Source organism: Nicotiana tabacum, chromosome 11 (assembly GCF_000715075.1).
Source record: "Nicotiana tabacum cultivar K326 chromosome 11, ASM71507v2, whole genome shotgun sequence".
Classification (NCBI taxonomy): Eukaryota; Viridiplantae; Streptophyta; class Magnoliopsida; order Solanales; family Solanaceae; genus Nicotiana; species Nicotiana tabacum.
Genome location: NC_134090.1, coordinates 165,546,899 through 165,563,726, shown reverse-complemented (window position 1 = coordinate 165,563,726; position 16,828 = coordinate 165,546,899). Strand labels below are relative to the sequence as shown.

The 16,828-nt window shown below is 36.5% G+C and overlaps 3 protein-coding genes and 1 pseudogene across 11 annotated transcripts; 2 read left to right on the top strand and 2 right to left on the bottom strand.

Annotated features, from left to right (window-relative positions):
* Positions 1-332: 332 nt before the first annotated feature.
* LOC107801893 (pentatricopeptide repeat-containing protein At1g06143-like) lies at positions 333-5,846 on the bottom strand. Of its 9 annotated transcripts, none has more exons than XM_016625302.2 (6): positions 3,968-5,846; positions 3,334-3,583; positions 3,003-3,211; positions 2,326-2,424; positions 1,131-2,106; positions 333-719 (listed from the first exon to the last, which is right to left on the bottom strand). In XM_016625302.2, the coding sequence occupies exon 1, from the start codon at positions 5,760-5,762 to the stop codon at positions 4,080-4,082; it is 1,683 nt and encodes a 560-aa protein (XP_016480788.1). In that variant the 5' UTR covers positions 5,763-5,846; the 3' UTR covers positions 333-719; positions 1,131-2,106; positions 2,326-2,424; positions 3,003-3,211; positions 3,334-3,583; positions 3,968-4,079. The 9 variants fall into 9 exon arrangements, with proteins under 9 accessions (XP_016480788.1, XP_075081791.1, XP_075081788.1 ...); XM_075225690.1 differs by lacking the exon at positions 2,326-2,424 and adding an exon at positions 949-1,063; XM_075225687.1 differs by lacking the exon at positions 2,326-2,424 and having other exon boundaries at positions 1,131-1,380; positions 1,477-2,106.
* LOC107801895 (CO(2)-response secreted protease-like) lies at positions 522-2,386 on the bottom strand. The gene is made up of 6 exons (XM_075224539.1): positions 2,326-2,386; positions 1,649-2,067; positions 1,512-1,573; positions 1,189-1,380; positions 949-1,063; positions 522-719 (listed from the first exon to the last, which is right to left on the bottom strand). Exons 1-6 carry the CDS (start codon positions 2,384-2,386, stop codon positions 522-524), a joined length of 1,047 nt encoding a protein of 348 aa, XP_075080640.1.
* On the top strand, positions 2,583-3,501 carry LOC107801894 (peroxidase 17-like; annotated as a pseudogene).
* Positions 5,847-7,645: 1,799 nt separating the features above from the next.
* Positions 7,646-11,326, top strand: LOC107801899 (prohibitin-3, mitochondrial). Its single transcript, XM_016625311.2, has 3 exons — positions 7,646-8,071; positions 9,088-9,574; positions 10,853-11,326. Exons 1-2 carry the CDS (start codon positions 7,718-7,720, stop codon positions 9,568-9,570), a joined length of 837 nt encoding a protein of 278 aa, XP_016480797.1. The 5' UTR covers positions 7,646-7,717; the 3' UTR covers positions 9,571-9,574; positions 10,853-11,326.
* Positions 11,327-16,828: the final 5,502 nt, after the last annotated feature.

Sequence of the window (16,828 nt, the reverse complement as noted above, 5' to 3'; positions counted from 1 at the left end):
GTTTGAAATGGACCGGGTCGTAGGGAAAGGTTGGGTATATTTGGGCATGTGGTTCAAAATTGAAGAAGAGGCCTAATTCCGATTTTCTTTTATATTCTTGCTCTCTTTTCTTTTACTTCCTAATTAATAAAACTAAAATTCTAAATTAACTTATAAACTAAATTGACTTATAAAAAATACTAATTAATTCCAAATAACTATTATCGCACATTTAAATAGCAATTAACGATAAAATCGCACAATTTAGGCGTTAAATGCTAAAAGTGCAACGTACATTATTTTTTTATGATTTTCTCATTTTTGTAAAACAAACTTAAATAAATACTAAATGAAAATGCAACATATTTTATATTTTTATTAATTTAAACAAATAAACATGCACAGACAAAATACAAATAATTATAAAAAAATACCACAAAAATACAAACATTGTATACAAAGGAAAATTGTTTTATTTTGAATTTTTGGGAGTGATTCTCATATAGGGCGAAAATCACGTGCTCATAGTCATTATAGCTGATCTAAATTCTGATGGCTGAAGAACTCCAGGTGGGATTTTGAGACTTCAGTGTTGCAGCAATTGCAGAAACATGAGGACAAGACAAGGAAGTCCCTGAGAGGATGTTGAATAGTGGTGGTTCTTGACCGGACCGAGACACTTCTGTGTCATTTGTTGGCCAAGCTGCAAGTATTGCAGTCCCTGGTGCTGCAATGTCCGGCTGCAAGTACATGTCAGAAACCATTCAGTATGCGATCTACTGGCAATCTGGCGTGGATCATAACTTCTGCTTTATAACATAAGTATGTATCAACCACAAGTCCTTATTATATCCCTTTGGAGATATTCAATAAAATTGAAAATCAGAGAGAAGACTAGCATGGTCCTGCACGAGGGGCACAAATCGAGCAGCGGTCCAAATTGGTGGGAAAAACATATGGATAGCTTACTCTTAGGAGTTTTGGAGTATTATAAGCAGGGCCTCTTGATGAGAAGAAAGCAACAACAGGAGCTTGTTTGAAATTATCTATACTAACAGTTGGTAGAATTGTTGCCACAGAGTTCCTTGAGAAAATATGAAAGTGCAGTTAGTATGTAACGCCAAGTGCTTATTGAGAAGTAAAGTGAGTACCTTGTTGAGTTGATGTACGAATGAATCTTTATGCCATCCCCTTGAGTGATTACTGCACCTGGAAAGGATCCTAGTTTGGGTGCCACTATGATTTAACTCATCATCAGGAATAACTAATACAAATCCAATGCCACCCTTGTTCTTCACTTCGTTTATCCTATCTTCGATTGAATAATCATCAACGTGATATTCACAAACAACAATTTTACCCTTGACTTTGTGTTCGTCGAGTGAATCTGGTTCACATTCTCTGAAATTTCCCAAAAGTTAGTTGCAGGTATGTACAATTTTTATTTCCAAGGGAGACCTAGAAATGGGAACTAATATATTTCAATCTTCCAATTACCTTGCCAACCCGTCATAAATAGTTAGTTGGCAGACTCACTGGCCAGCAATGGATAAACTGGAGATTTACTGTGATTACCAAAGCTAATACCTCCACCCTAAGAATTTGTATTGAAAGATGTTCTTGAAAGATAGCTAGTGGTTAGAATAACATTGTTTTTCTTTTTAAATACCTTAATCAGCTTGTTCCTGCCCAAGGGAATATGTGTCTCAATGTTCCTGTCGATAGTTGTAGCAGAAACTGTGAAAATCCAAGGAACAACATTGACAACAGTTTCTCGTAAAGGGCCATCATTTCCAGCAGAGGTGACAACAAGAATGCCCTTCTCTACAGCATGGAAGGCTCCAATGGCAATAGGATTTCTTGAAAACTCGAACTCTGCTGCAGCTGGTTGACCAATTGATAGGTTTATGATATCAACCCCATCCGCAAGGGCATAATCAAATGCTTTCATAATAGCCGATCCACTACATCCATAAGGCGTGCATATACGGTACACTGCAATCCTGGACCCTGGAGACCCACCCTTGGCTGTTCCTGCTGCTAACCCACAATAAGATGCACCTGCCACTGGACTCCCTGCTGCCGTAGCTGCAACACGAGTACCATGCCCATCAGCCTATCAGTTTCCTGATACATGTCCATGAATGTAGACAGTAAAACTTCTAATCAAACTGAAACACCTAGCAAGGTACTTAATAAGCTGAATAGGCGAATGTTTGAAGACAGTGAGAAAATATGAGCACCACGTCCAAAACCTTAAGAGAGTTGCCCAACACCTCTGTAATCCACTTTCGGAAATTTTAAATAGCCCTTATTGGATAAATATAACTCAACAAAGACCGTTACCTATTGCAGCTGGAAGAATTGAAATCATAACCTTTGGTGCAAGTTCCTTGACTGGACCCATACCTTTGTCATTGAAATTCTCTGATTCGGGCCATATTCCTAAACATAATACATGATACGTGGTTTACTAGTGTTAAGAATAAACGAAGTACAAGTAGAGTTTGCATTTAGATTCCTACTGTATGGGTCAAAATCTGCCTTTTGAATATTCATGTCAAAATGACATTACGAGAAGGATCCTCAAACCCTCATTTAAGATGGTCCAAGAAGCCATATTAACCATAGACGAGGAGTCGATGAGAGTCACGGTTAATTCTTCAGAATCAAGGTCGAGGAGTCAAGGAGAGTCACGGTTAATTCTTCCTTTTAGTGAAGTAAATCACAATTTGAGGAGTAAATCGACCGTAAATTAAGAAGCTGTATAACATAATGAAGCAACGTATCTAGCAAGAAGATAATAATAGAAAACGCTCCTTGTTATTCTCATCTTTTCTGGTTTCATCACAGAAAAATTAAACATGTATTTAGCAACAGTTTCTTGAGAGGAGTTGCTTTGTTATTTTACTCAGAGTGGAGGTCCAAATTGGGAAGTGAAATTAGGAAGGCTAGATAGCCTAACAGCAAATCAAGAAGAATCGGACAAGATAATGCGAAGTCCAAGATCAAATGCAAGCTACCTCATTGATCTCTTCAGCAGATTTAATTCTTGTAGCCCTTTCTGGTTCTCGTTCCATTGGCAACGGAAGGTGCTTTGACATCATTTTTTGCCTATATAACCAGTCTGGCTCAGGCCGGCTTCACCCTGCTACTGAACAAAGATTTAGGAAAAAGCTAGACAGGCTTTCTCCACTTGGTGGAGATGGGAATGTGACCCTGGATGCAACACCTGAAGTATTTGATAACCAGTACTTCAAAGACTTAGTCAACGGACGAAGATTTCTAAAGTCAGATAAAACACTTTTTAAATACCATCTAACAAGAGAGTATGTAAGATGGTTTAGTGCTAACCAAGATAAATTCTTTGAGGCCTTTGTTGAAGGGATGATAAAGATGGGTGACCAATCTGGCTGCGCAGGAGAGATAAGGAGGAACTGCGAAGTGCCTAATAGCCACCGGTTAGAGCAGAGGAGAGAAATTTCATCGCCCGAGCCACTGATTCAACTGGAAAAACTTTGAACTCAGAGTTGTCTAGATACAATCCATATTCTGTGGCAGCTCGGATTTTACTTCAAACAGAAACTTCCCGCCTTGGCATTAACTGCAGCTCCAGAAGTACTAGAAATTAGAATGAAGAAAAAAGGTTAAGGGCCAACCACCTAAGGCAAAACAGTGCAACTTAATCTCAAATATCCCGTCGCCCTAGATGATTTCTGAAATTTCCAAACTTTCTCATTTTCATCTCCAAGCCTGATCACTCAGTTTTTACTTTGGCATTATCATTTTACTAAAGCATCAAATAATAACGAGAAAGACAGAACGAACATACAAAAAAAAAATATTACCAAGAGTGAACTTCTTAATGAATTTGTACTTAATTGAATGCTGTAGTTATGAACCTTTAGCCGTACGAAATGCCCATGTAACGGTTGCTGCGATGATTTTACATAGCACAAGATTAGTGACTCGAATGAATTTGCATTACCTTTGCCTCTTTGAATGTACAGTTCGAGATCTAAATCCACCGCAACAGAATACAAAATATTTAACCACTTTGAATATGAAGTCTGTGCTGTCAACAATGGCTTTGCATGTCATTAGAACACAAATCCAAGCTCTTGAACATTCCCAGCCAGCTTAAGTTGCCCATCAAATCCATCTAGTAAGGAAAAAATCTCCTGTGAAGAGTGGTGATAATTATCACAAGCAGCAAACTGATGGATCTTTTTCTCTATTTCGATCCAGCTGGAACCTGGACATTCTTTTTCTACTCCTAATCCTCTCAAGATTGCCCTGATCCTGGCTACTTCACTCCATCTATTTGCATCAGCATACATGTTCACTAGGAGGGCGTAATAGCCACTGTTCTTTGGCTCCAAAATACTCAACTTTCCAACAGCAAATTGAGCAATTTCCAAGTTCTTCTGAAGCTTGCACCCACCAAGTAAAGCACCCCAAACAACAGCATTTGGCTCCATTCTCATGCTTCTAATAATCTCAAGTGCTTCCTCTGGTAAACCAGCTTTACACAATAGGTCAACCATGCAACCATAGTGCTCCATTTCAGGAACGATACCATAGTACCCGGTCATAGTTAGAAACCTCTTCCGACCCTCCTCAACTAGCCCTGCATGTGTACAAGCTGTAAGAACGCTGACAAAGGTAACACCATTCGGCATTACCTTCTCTTTCTCCATCCTGCTAAACATAGCTAATGCCTCTTCTGCATAACCATGAACAGCCAGTCCATCGATAACAGAATTCCAACAGAAAAGGTTTTTCTCCCTCAACTTATAGAATACCAAGAGTGATCTCTCCAAGCTCCCGCATTTTGCATACATGTCAATTAATGCAGACCCAATATGTACACCAAGATCAAAACCTTTTTGCATAACATAAAGATGCATCTCCTTTCCTTGATCCAGGACACCAAGATGTGCACAAGCAGAAATAACACTAGTCATTGTTACTTCATCAGGAGTGATCAAGTTACTCTTCATGTCACAGAAAACCTCTGTAGCTCGTCCATATATCCCGTTCTGAGAGTAACAATTTATCATCGTAGTCCACGATATCAAATCCTTACTCGACATTTCCTTGAACAACAACTCAGCTGACTCGACATCCCCAGTTCTTGCATACCCATTAACCATAGCATTCCAAGCAGGGGTAATTTTTTCAGGCATTTCATCAAACAAACTTCTAGCAGCACCCAACTCACCAGCCTTAGCATGGGCTGAAACCATTGCAGCCCAAGCAAAATTATCTCTTTCAGGCATTTCATCAAACACTAATCTTGATAAATCAGCTCTACCTAAATTAGAGTAAAAATCAATCAAACCAGTTTGAACAAAAACATGGGATCTAAACCCATACTTCCAAATTTGCCCATGTACACATTCACCTAGTCTTAAAGCACACATCAAAGTACAACCCTTAATTACTGACGAAAATGTGTAGCTATTTGGACTATTTTGAGTTTTTTTTAACATGTCTATATACAAGTTTAAAGCATTAATTGGGCTGTGACAATGAATAAAAGCTCTTATTAATGCGTTGAAAACGAATACATTGGGATTTTCCATTTGGGAAAATGCAAGGGATGCAAAATCTGTGTTATTAAGTGTAGAACATGTGGAAATGAATTGGTTCATTAAGAAACAGTCTTTGGTTGCAGCACCATTTTTTAGTATCAAAGTGTAGAGGGATTCCAGCTGCTTTGAACTTGTACAAATTTTCAGTTGGTTTACTATAGAAAGGATTTTGTTCTTTGCTGACATTGATATTCAGACTGTGAATATGAAAGGCTTGAATAAGAAATACAAGAATTTTACTTGTGTTCATAAATTATAATGTCTACTCAAACTGCATATAAGGTTCAATTTTGGTCTTGAATAAGTATATCTAATTAATCCTTATTCCTTAAAACAATACTACTGTAATAATTACCCCTCAGTTAAAGTAAGTTGAAAATGATCTCCGTGCTTTATTTAGACTCATTTTACTTTAAAATTGTACTACTCCCTCCGTTCACTTTTACTTAGTATGTATACTAAAAAATAGATTTTCATATTTACTTGTCACTTTACACATATAGATATAATTTTTTTTCCTTGTTATACTACAGTATTTATTACTCATTTAAAATTATTTTCTCAAATCCAATAAAATATGCATCAATTAATACGGGTATCATGGTAAATTATGCACTTCATTTATTATTTCTTAAGGGACGTGAAAAGTCAAAACGGTCCAAATAAAAGTGAACGACGGGAGTAAAATTTTATTATTCTAGCTAATTCTTATTGAAATATAACTAATAGCATGTTTGGTCAAGCTTCAAGTGCATAGATAGTCATTCTCATGCATGTTATTTAGAAATTAGCCGGTGCTTATTTTGTCATGAAATTTTAAACTAAAAATTAACTTCAGGACAATTTAGAACATTGTTGTCCTGAAAATATGAATTGAAAAACTAAAATTCTGGACGCGCTGGTTAATTCCTAAATACAACCCTATAAAGTGGCTACTCGGTATCATTTCTACGCTTCTAAAATCAGCTTATATTGATAAGTATTTTTTCAAAAGTGCTAATTAATTTTGAAAAACAGTTTGCGCTTGACTAATTAATTTAAAAAGCACTTTTAATAACAATTAGTGTTTGACTTAGCTTTTAAAAAGAGTTTTTAAGTGTATATTACTCAAAAATATTTTCAGAAAAGTGCTTTTGGGGAGAAACTATTTTTTTCTTTTCAATAATTGTTTCTGTTTTTACAAAAAAGTTTTTTTTTCCTTCTAAAAGCTTGACCAAACACCTTAACTTTAAAAAAAAATAATTGTGGCAAAAAAAATACTCTTGATCAAAAAAAAAACTTGGCCAAACATGCTATAACAAACATTAGAAATATACCAGCTATCTTAATAAGTCATACTTTTACGCTGATGTCTTTTGTGCAATCACCTCTAAATTCCAAGGAATTCATTTATATTCAATCACGACTTAAATACGTTGTAATATTTATATTACGAGGATAATTTAACGGGTTATATTTTTACACTTTCATATTAATAATGTAACTCTTTTTTTACACTCTAATCTGTGTACCTCTAAATTTCTTTATTGTGCAACAATATCTCTAGTAAAAGAGATTATATTCCTCTTATAGACAAGAGGGGTTGTTCTGATGGTAAGCAATCTCTACTTCCAACCAAGAGGTTGTGAGTTCGAGTCTACCCAAGAGCAAGGTGGGAAGTTCTTGCAGGGTAGAATGCCGAGAGTCTATTTGGAAACAGCCTCTCTAGACCCCACTAAGTAAGGTCTGCGTACACACTACCCTCCCCAGACCCCACTAAGTAATGTCACTTGTGCATATTTGAAAGATAATATTACTCTTATTTAAGAACCTAGAACTGAAAACGAATTAATCACCTGCCAAAGTAAGATTAAGACATTAAATCAACATAAAAATGCTACACAAATATATTCCTATCGTTAATTAAAGGCGGAAGGATCATATAGTTGGTCAACCATAAGTATAAAGACTTGTTGCATTTGGAAATGGAGCCCCAAGTAATTTGTGTTGGGCCTCCTACAATCCGACCCGGTCTGATCCGTTTACCCGTTTCGAGGTTTATGGTTTTTCTTGTACAACACTCTATTCTCTACCAAAAACCCCTGCAATCCCCCTTCTTCTCCCATTCTTCATCCCAAAAACCCTAAAACTCTCTGTAAAAAATGGGTAGCAGTCAAGCAGTACTATCATTTCTGAGGAACGTAGCAGGAGCGGCATTCGGAATTGGCGTCGGCGCAACGGCTCTCAGCTCCTCCTTGTACACCGTTGACGGCGGCCAACGCGCCGTACTCTTCGACCGATTCCGAGGAGTCATCGACGAAACAGTGGGTGAAGGAACTCATTTTTTGATCCCATGGCTTCAAAAACCTTTCATCTTCGATATTCGCACGAAGCCTCATACATTCTCCTCCTTCTCCGGTACAAAAGATCTCCAGATGGTCCATCTTACCCTCCGTGTTCTCTCTCGCCCTCAAATTTCTCGTCTTCCTGACATTTTCAAAACTCTAGGTCTCGAGGTTTGTGTAATTTACATGTTTTTTTATATATAAGCATTTAAAACACATTATTGTATGCAGGATTTAAGTTATGTACACTGACAATCTAAAGATTTTTCGACATTATATGTGAATTTTTAGCTTTTGATAGCAAAAATTAGTCACGTACATTTTAAGTAATCTGATTGTGTAATAATTTTTATACTGTCTGTTCATTAAACTTAGACTCATTTAGGTTTATATTACGTAATCTGACAGTATAAGGTTTCCGTTTGACACTATCGGTGAATTGTTAACTTGTCATAGTATAGTAGTTACTGTTATTATTAGATAACTAATTAGTACTTTTCAAAAGATTTTCCAGTAATTACTTATTAAGTGATCTGAATGTGTATTTACATATTTTGTATATAAGCATTTCTGCATATTATTGTACTATGTACTAGGATTCAAATTATGTATACTGACATTGTGAAGATTTTAAAACGCTATCTGTGAATTTTTAACCTGTGATAATAGATTAGTTACCAATTTTATCAGATTATCAATTAAAGATATTTGAGATATTTGCCTGAAATTATCTATTAAGTGATCTGACTGCGTGTTTTTTTACATGCATAGAGATTTTGACACTACTAGTGAATTTTTTTCATGTGATAGCAGATTAGTTCTAAATTTTGTCAGACTACCAATGAATGATTTTCAAGAGATTTGCCTGTCACTGCCTATGAAGTGATATGACATTGTAGTATCTTTGATATTGTTATTCTGGTAGATCTTGAACTCATGTATGTAAGTATAATGTATATGATTGTATATAAGGATATTTTGATGAGGTAATTGTATATAAAGGTTTTGTCTCAAAAATTTAATTGTATTTCATATATAAGTGTTTATAAGAGCTTGTATGGAATATATAAGATTTATATTTTCCATATTTGTATGTTTGATTTTTTCTATAGTTACTAGTATATAATTGTATATACGGATTTTGTGTATAGTATGTAAGATTCTTTATTTTCATTTTATTATTACAGTATGATGAGAAGGTCCTTCCTTCCATCGGCAATGAAGTTCTCAAAGCTGTCGTTGCACAATTCAACGCGGATCAGCTTCTCACAGAGCGTCCACAGGTGTCTGCATTGGTTCGTGAGAGTTTGATTCGTCGTGCAAAGGATTTCAACATTGAGCTTGATGATGTGGCGATAACCCATTTATCATATGGTGCTGAATTTTCTAAAGCTGTGGAGCAGAAGCAGGTTGCCCAGCAGGAGGCAGAGCGGTCCAAGTTTGTTGTGATGAAGGCTGAACAAGAACGGAGGGCAGCTATTATTAGGGCTGAAGGAGAGAGTGAGTCTGCTAAGTTGATTTCTGATGCAACTGCAGCGGCTGGAATGGGTTTGATTGAGCTGAGGAGGATTGAGGCTTCGAGGGAGGTTGCTTCGACCTTAGCTAAGACTCCCAATGTGGCTTACTTGCCCAAACAGAACATGCTACTGGGACTGAATGCAGCACGTTGATTAGGTAATTAGGTTTACTATCTGTCTTTCGCTCCCAGTTTTGATATACATGGTTCTCTGAGGTTGAATATTGTGAAGTTGATATGATACAATTTAATTGCTTCAGTTGTTATCGCACAAATCTGTGCTGAACAGAGGTGAGAATCAAGAGCCAAAAAAAGTTCTAACTGGCAAATATCTGCCTTTTGTTTTCACCATTTCAGAAGCAATCTCGATAAATGCTTTTGATTTCAAAGTATGGAGTATTAAATCTTTGAACCAATCCATCAATAGCATGATCGTTGCGCTGTTTAGTAACTTGGTGCTTTTATCTTCTGATATACAAAGTCTGCCTGTAGTTACATCTGTAACTGCTATCCGATGAAGCTGACTTTATGAAGAAGTATAACTGCTATTCATATAAATCTTTTAGGTTAAATAGCCAGATAGAATAAGCACAAAAGATGGAGATTAGTTCATATGTTTTAATTATTGTAGCCAGAGCTATAACAAAGGATGATAGGGAATAGAATATGAATAAAACAGTGGCAGAACACTGTTATATAGTCTTCTTGTTTTGTCTTATTAGTTTAGCTTTTCAGAGTTTTTTTAAAGGTGACTGCCTCGTCAATCCATTAAAACCTAGTCAATCTGGCGCCAGTTGTCCATAGTTTTTTTGGTTTTACTTACTATGACCTTCAAAATTGCTAAGTGGGAGAATAGCTCTTAGTTTTAGCTTTAGATAGGTATCTGAAGGGAAAGGAAGAATTGATAGTTAATGGAAACAGAATTTTTTGTATACCAGCAAATTCCTGTAAGCTAAAAAAAATGTTCATTCCATAATATCTGGTGGATTTGCAAATCACTTAGGGAGGATACTTGGTGAGTTTTACTTTCCGTCTTGCTTCACGATCAACTTAAGTTTGTAACAGCTTGTTCGTATTTTCAATTTTCTCAGAAGAGATTGTGTCTTCACTTTGCTACTATCTCTTATGCATTCATCCAGATAAAACTCTTTTTGCAGTCCTTCTAAGTGCACTGATGCATTTTGTGGAACTCAAAGGCATTAAAAATTAAGACTTTGTGTAGGAAATCAATATAAATTTTTTCTGCATTCTGATAGATGTATGTATGAGGGGTCTCAATTGAGCGTACGCCATTTTAGGAACCATTATTTTACTTGATTTTGTTTTAAGAATGAGGGACTAGAGAATGACCTTTATGGTGATCTGTTCTGTTGAATGATTCTGGAAGTGTTATGATCTTTTCTATGGAATAATCTTTGTGTAACATTTCTGTTCAGGGTTGGTATCACATTGGTGCTCTTTTGGATTGTATTTCTTCAATTTAAGATACGTTGTGAAAGAGATACATGCTCTCTGCTGCTGGAGAGAATTTACTTCATGATGATACCTTCATGGAAGAGAGTCTATTTGGATCACTCTATTTGGATTAAGCCTGTAAAGTACGCGTCACAGACTTCTCCCAAACCCTCTTTCAGTTGAACGTGGTTTGCTTAGTGAAACATATTATCACTACTCATGCGTGGCTTTCAAGTAATGTTGCAAATCTATTAGAGTAGTATACAATTTGCATTCATCGCCTTTTTTTTGTTTTGTTGATAAGGCGAGTAAAGTTTGCATTTCAATGCTTGAGATTTTAGAATTTTATGGCCCTGACAGAAGAACACAACCAGTGTATTTGTAGGGGACCAAGAACTTAAAGGTTACCTACTTGGGGAAAAAGTCTCGGTATGACCAGGTCTTCATTCGATAAATGATCTCTATGTGCGGAGTTAACAATTTTAACATTTTCTATAATTTCGTATGCATACAATGAAGTTCAACTCATTGATCTTGACCAGTACATTTTTGGTATATAGAACCCAATCCTCTTCTAGCTTGTACCTCCTAGTCCTAGATAAGCAAAGCTTCCTTTTCTCCCTTTGATTCATTAATAAGCTTCAAGCTTCAACTTATTTCCTTTTGTTCTTTTTTCAAACCTTTATGAAGCTGGAATTCCTTTTATCACCACTACAGTTTCCTACTGAATTACCCATGCTACCAATAGCATACAAATGATTCCATAGGGCAAAAGGGCAAGGTTTTCTCTCTCTCTTTTTTTTTTTTTTTTTTCTTTTTCAGAAGCCAACTAATTTAGTTGGTGATCAACAAAATTTGATAGGTCTCGCAACAGCCACGATAGACGCAATAGCGTAGTCAGGAATAATCTCGTTAAGGGTTTTCAAACTTTAAACAATGTTTTCGTTTAGTTTTGGCAAACAAAATAGGCATTCGTGAATAATCTTTGAACACCCTGAACTGCTCAGTTGCATCACTCAACTATGTTACAAGAATTGCTTAAACCTCTCTATGATTGTACGATTCCGTATTAGGCGGTTAGATAGCTTTACCAAAAATATTCTTTATTATAAATAGAAATATTTCTTATTTAGGGCTCCCCTATTATATAAAGGAGACCCCAGTCATTTGTAAGATCATCTTATCATCCTGAGAAAAGAATATACATTTTGCCTCTTTGCACACTGTTCATCAGCATTGTTCTTGCTTTATTTTTATTACTTAATTGTTCCTACTTCCCTGAGCTACCACGAGGTCACTAAGCTCGAGGTCACTGCTGCTAAGTAACATTGGTTTGATTCATTTCTATCTTTCATTTCTACTTCATATTTCTTGATTATTAATTGATATTGAACTAAATCACATATCTTTAAAATCACTAATTAAATTTAATTGTTACTCATATTTTCGAAAAACACACTAAAATATAACTTGAGGATTGTTAGTGGGCAAATAGTGATGGTTAAAATGTTTATTTCATATTTTATTCTGCATCAAATAGTACATAAATTTTCACAAAGTTTATGCAGTTAAAATATCAATGAATCACAGTATCACACGTTCTTTCATCTTTTTAAATCAAGACCGGCTAGTAGGGGTACAAACCGAACCCAAAAATCGCATCAAACCAAAAAGTCAAACCAAACCGATTAAAACCCGACTAGGTTTGGTTTGATTTGATTTGGTGTTTGTATTGGGAAAAAACTGAATTTACATTGAAGGTGACGTGGTATGACACGAGGACTGGTCAAATGGTCAAAACATGATGATCAGTTAAGAGGCACGAGTGACAACAGATACGGAGAAAGGAAAACTAAATAGGCACGAGAGACAATTCGAATAATACAAGCTTCGTATGTATTTAGGTCATTTAAAGCCAAGAGATCAGAAGGCATTGAAGACATGGATATGATGACGAAAAGGAGTCCAAATTTAATATTAAATACCCAATACGTTAGAGAATTGGTATTAAATAGGAATGATTGTGTAACGTCTTATTTAATGTCATTTATTGCTCATAATTGTCTCATTAAGACTAAGGTATTACTCCTTTACTTAGAATCAACTATAAAAGGAGGAGGTCTCGTCATTTGTAAGGACAGATGATATCATCAACATTACATTGGAATACAAACCTATTTACTGCTTATTTGTCATTCTCAAAAAGTCTATTATTTCTTTTTCGTCTCCTGATTATCAGTAGCCCGAATTTCTATTTGTCTTTAGCTTTGACCAAAGAATCATATTTTTGGTTAAACAAATTGGTTCCGTTACCGGGAAACTGATAATCTTTTCTTTGAAGCTACGTTTTATTCGTCTTTATCAACATGTCAAACAACAACAACAACAATAACAATGATAACACATTGGAAAACCATGAAAATCAAATCCATCAAAATCAAGGAGACCTACCGAACATTGACGTGGTTCCCTCCCCTCCAGATTCACCACGTCAATCTCGTGAAGGCACTCCTGCTCCTGAATCCCGTGCTGATCAACAAGAACAATCTGAACATTTTGAAAGAGGTGCAAATGAAGCTTTACAAAAGCTAATTGATGCACAGGTCGGCAAAGCTCTTCAGGCTCTAGCTAGTCGATTGCCTGCTGCACCACCCACACCAACTCCTAATAATAATACATTGGAGAATCCTCGTTCTGGTCTTGTTAATTCTGGAAATAGAGGAACCACCAGTGAACCACAGGAAGGGGGACCAGGTAATTCAAATAATTCCTATTTGCAAAATTTAGTACTAACCTTGCAGAAACAGATTAAGGAACAAAATGAGCGTATTGAGCAAATCCCTGGAGTTCCGCCTGTAATAAAAGGAGTAGACATGGACAAATACTCACAACAACCTTGGAAGCCAAGTGCTGCTCCCCTTCCAATTCCGAAAAAGTTCAAAATGCCTGACATCCCGAAATATGATGGTACTACAGACCCACGTGACCACGTGACTGCATTTACAACAGGCGTGAAAGGCAACGACTTAACCAAACAAGAAATTGAATCAGTACTGGCCAAGAAATTTGGAGAAACACTCACCAAGGGTGCATTAACCTGGTATTCTTTTTTATCTGAAAATTCTGTAAATTCTTTTGCTGAGCTTGCAGATTCTTTTATTAAAGCACACTCGGGAGCTCAAAATGTTGAGAAAAGAATGGAAGATATTTTCAAAATCAAACAAGGGGATTCAGAGTTGCTCAGAGACTTTGTTGATAGATTCCAGCGTAAAAGAATGACTCTACCCCGTGTACCTGACAACTGGGCTGCAACAACTTTTGCAAGTAATTTAAATGACAAAAGTTCTGAAGCCACGAGAAGACTCAAAGAAAGCCTTCAAGAATTCCCTACAACCACGTGGAATGATGTTTACAACAGGTACAATATGAAGCTGCAAATTGAAGAATATACCGTACCTAAGTTTCATCATGAAGAAAGGGGCTGTTCTAGAAGATCAGAAACCGAAAAAAGATCATGTAAAAATAGGTACGATCTATATATGGGACTTGCAGTAAAAGACTCACGGTCAAAACAAGATAGCCAGCAATATGATCAAAAATCGAGGAACAGGGAATCTGGTTCTTCATCAAGATTCAGAAATGGTCGGAACAGACAAGAGTCACGAGATGATGACAGAAGTTTAAAGGCAAGGTTCGGCGGATATAACTTTAATGTCACTACCTCTGAGCTCGTGGCTATTTTGAGAAGCATGAGAGATAAGGTACGATGGCCAAAAGAGATGCGGTCAAATCCAAATAGACGCAATCCAGATCATTGGTGCGAATTCCACAATGATCACGGGCACAAAACTTCAGAATGTAGATTCTTGCAGAGTGAAGTGGATCATCTATTGAAGCAAGGGTACCTCACTGAGTTATTTAGTGAAAAAGGTAAACAAGCCTATATGAAAAATAGGAAAGAGCCACCAAAGCCTCCTTCACCCAAGAGAACAGTGAATGTGATAAGTGGGGGAGAAGATATTCACGACATAACCTACACAGCTTCCAACAAGGTTTCTAAAGTAACAATTACACACGTAAAACGGGTACGGCAGGTTTTAGAAAATAAAAGTATTTTATTCGATGATGCAGATACCAAAGGAGTGATAACCTCACATAATGACGCACTGGTAATATCTTTACTTGTACATGATACTAATGTAAAACGAGTTTTGATTGATCCAGGGAGTTCCGTAAATATTATACTACTAAGGGTATTACGTGAAATGCAAGCTGAAGACAAAATGATACCCAAGGCGCATACCTTGTCAGGCTTCGACAATTCAAGTGTGGTAACAAAAGGAGAGGTAATTCTAACAACTTTTGCTGCAGGTGTTGTTAAAGAAACTAAATTTCAGGTAGTTGATATGGAAATGGCCTACAATATGATCATGGGGAGGCCTTGGATCCATGATATGGATGATGTTCCATCAACTCTACATCAAGTTATTAAATTTACATCACCGTGGGGGATTTGTCAAATTCGATGGGATCAGCAAACAGCCAGGAGTATCAACGCTGTAACAGATACGAGCACCGTAAATAAAGAAAAATAGCAATTACAGGAAACAGTTGAAGGTGTCACCAATCAAATCTCAACTGAGCGAGAGAAAACAGATTTAGACTCGAGACCTGATACAATTCAAGAACCTGAGGAGAATGAAAATATCAAAACAACGATCGAAGAACTCAAGGCTGTGATATTATTTGAGCAGTGGCCTGAACGGAAAGTTTATGTTGGAGCTAATTTAAACTCAAACATGCGAGGTGTGTTAAGTGAATTTCTAAAATCTAACGTGGACTGTTTTGCTTGGTTCCATGCTGACATGACAGGGATACCACCGGATGTGATGACTCACAAATTAAACGAAGACCCATCCTTTACACCAATAAAGCAAAAGAAAAGAAAGCAAGGAGCTTTCAAAAATCAGGTGATTCAAGATGAGGTCCAAAAGCTATTAAAAATTGGGTCAATACGCGAGGTAAAGTATCCTGATTGGTTAGCAAACACAGTTGTTGTACCTAAGAAAAACGGTAAGTGGCGGGTTTGCGTGGATTATACAGATCTTAACAAAGCCTGCCCAAAAGATTCTTTTTCTTTACCGCATATAGATCAGTTAATTGATGCAACTACAGGACATAAACTTTTGAGTTTTTTAGATGCATATTCGGGGTACAACCAAATTAAAATGGACCCCAGTGACGAAGAAAAAATTTCTTTCATCACAGACAGGGGGACTTACTGTTATAAAGTAATGCCCTTTGATCTCAAAAATGCTGGAGCAACCTATCAAAGGTTGGTCACCAAAATGTTCCAAGAACATTTAGGAAAAACAATGGAGGTATATATAGACGATATGCTCGTCAAAACCCAGCATTCTCATGATCATATTTCTCATTTATCTGTTATATTTGAAATTTTACGAAAATTTAATATGAAACTCAATCCAGAAAAATGTGCATTTGGGGTTGCCTCAGGCAATTTTTTGGGCTTTCTCGTTTCTAACAGTGGTATTGAGGTAAATCCTTCTCAGATCAAAGCAATAGAGGAGATCTCTGATATCCTTACAAGTAAAAAAGAAGTCCAAAGGCTAATGGGAAGAATTGCAGCCTTGGGGAGATTTATTCCCAAATCTTCAGAAAAATGCTTTAAATTTTTCTCCGCACTCAAAAAGCAAGATCATTTTGAATGGAACGAAGATTGCCAACAAGCCCTTAGAAATTTAAAAGCTTACTTGTCAAAACCACCATTATTGGCAAAACCAAAAGAAGGAGAAAAGCTATTCATCTATTTGGCCGTGTCAGAAGTTGCGGTAAGTGCTGTTTTAGTCTGTGAGGACCAAGGTAAACAATCTTCTATCTATTATATAAGCAAGTCTTTATTAGATGCTGAAACACGATATCCACAACTAGAAAAA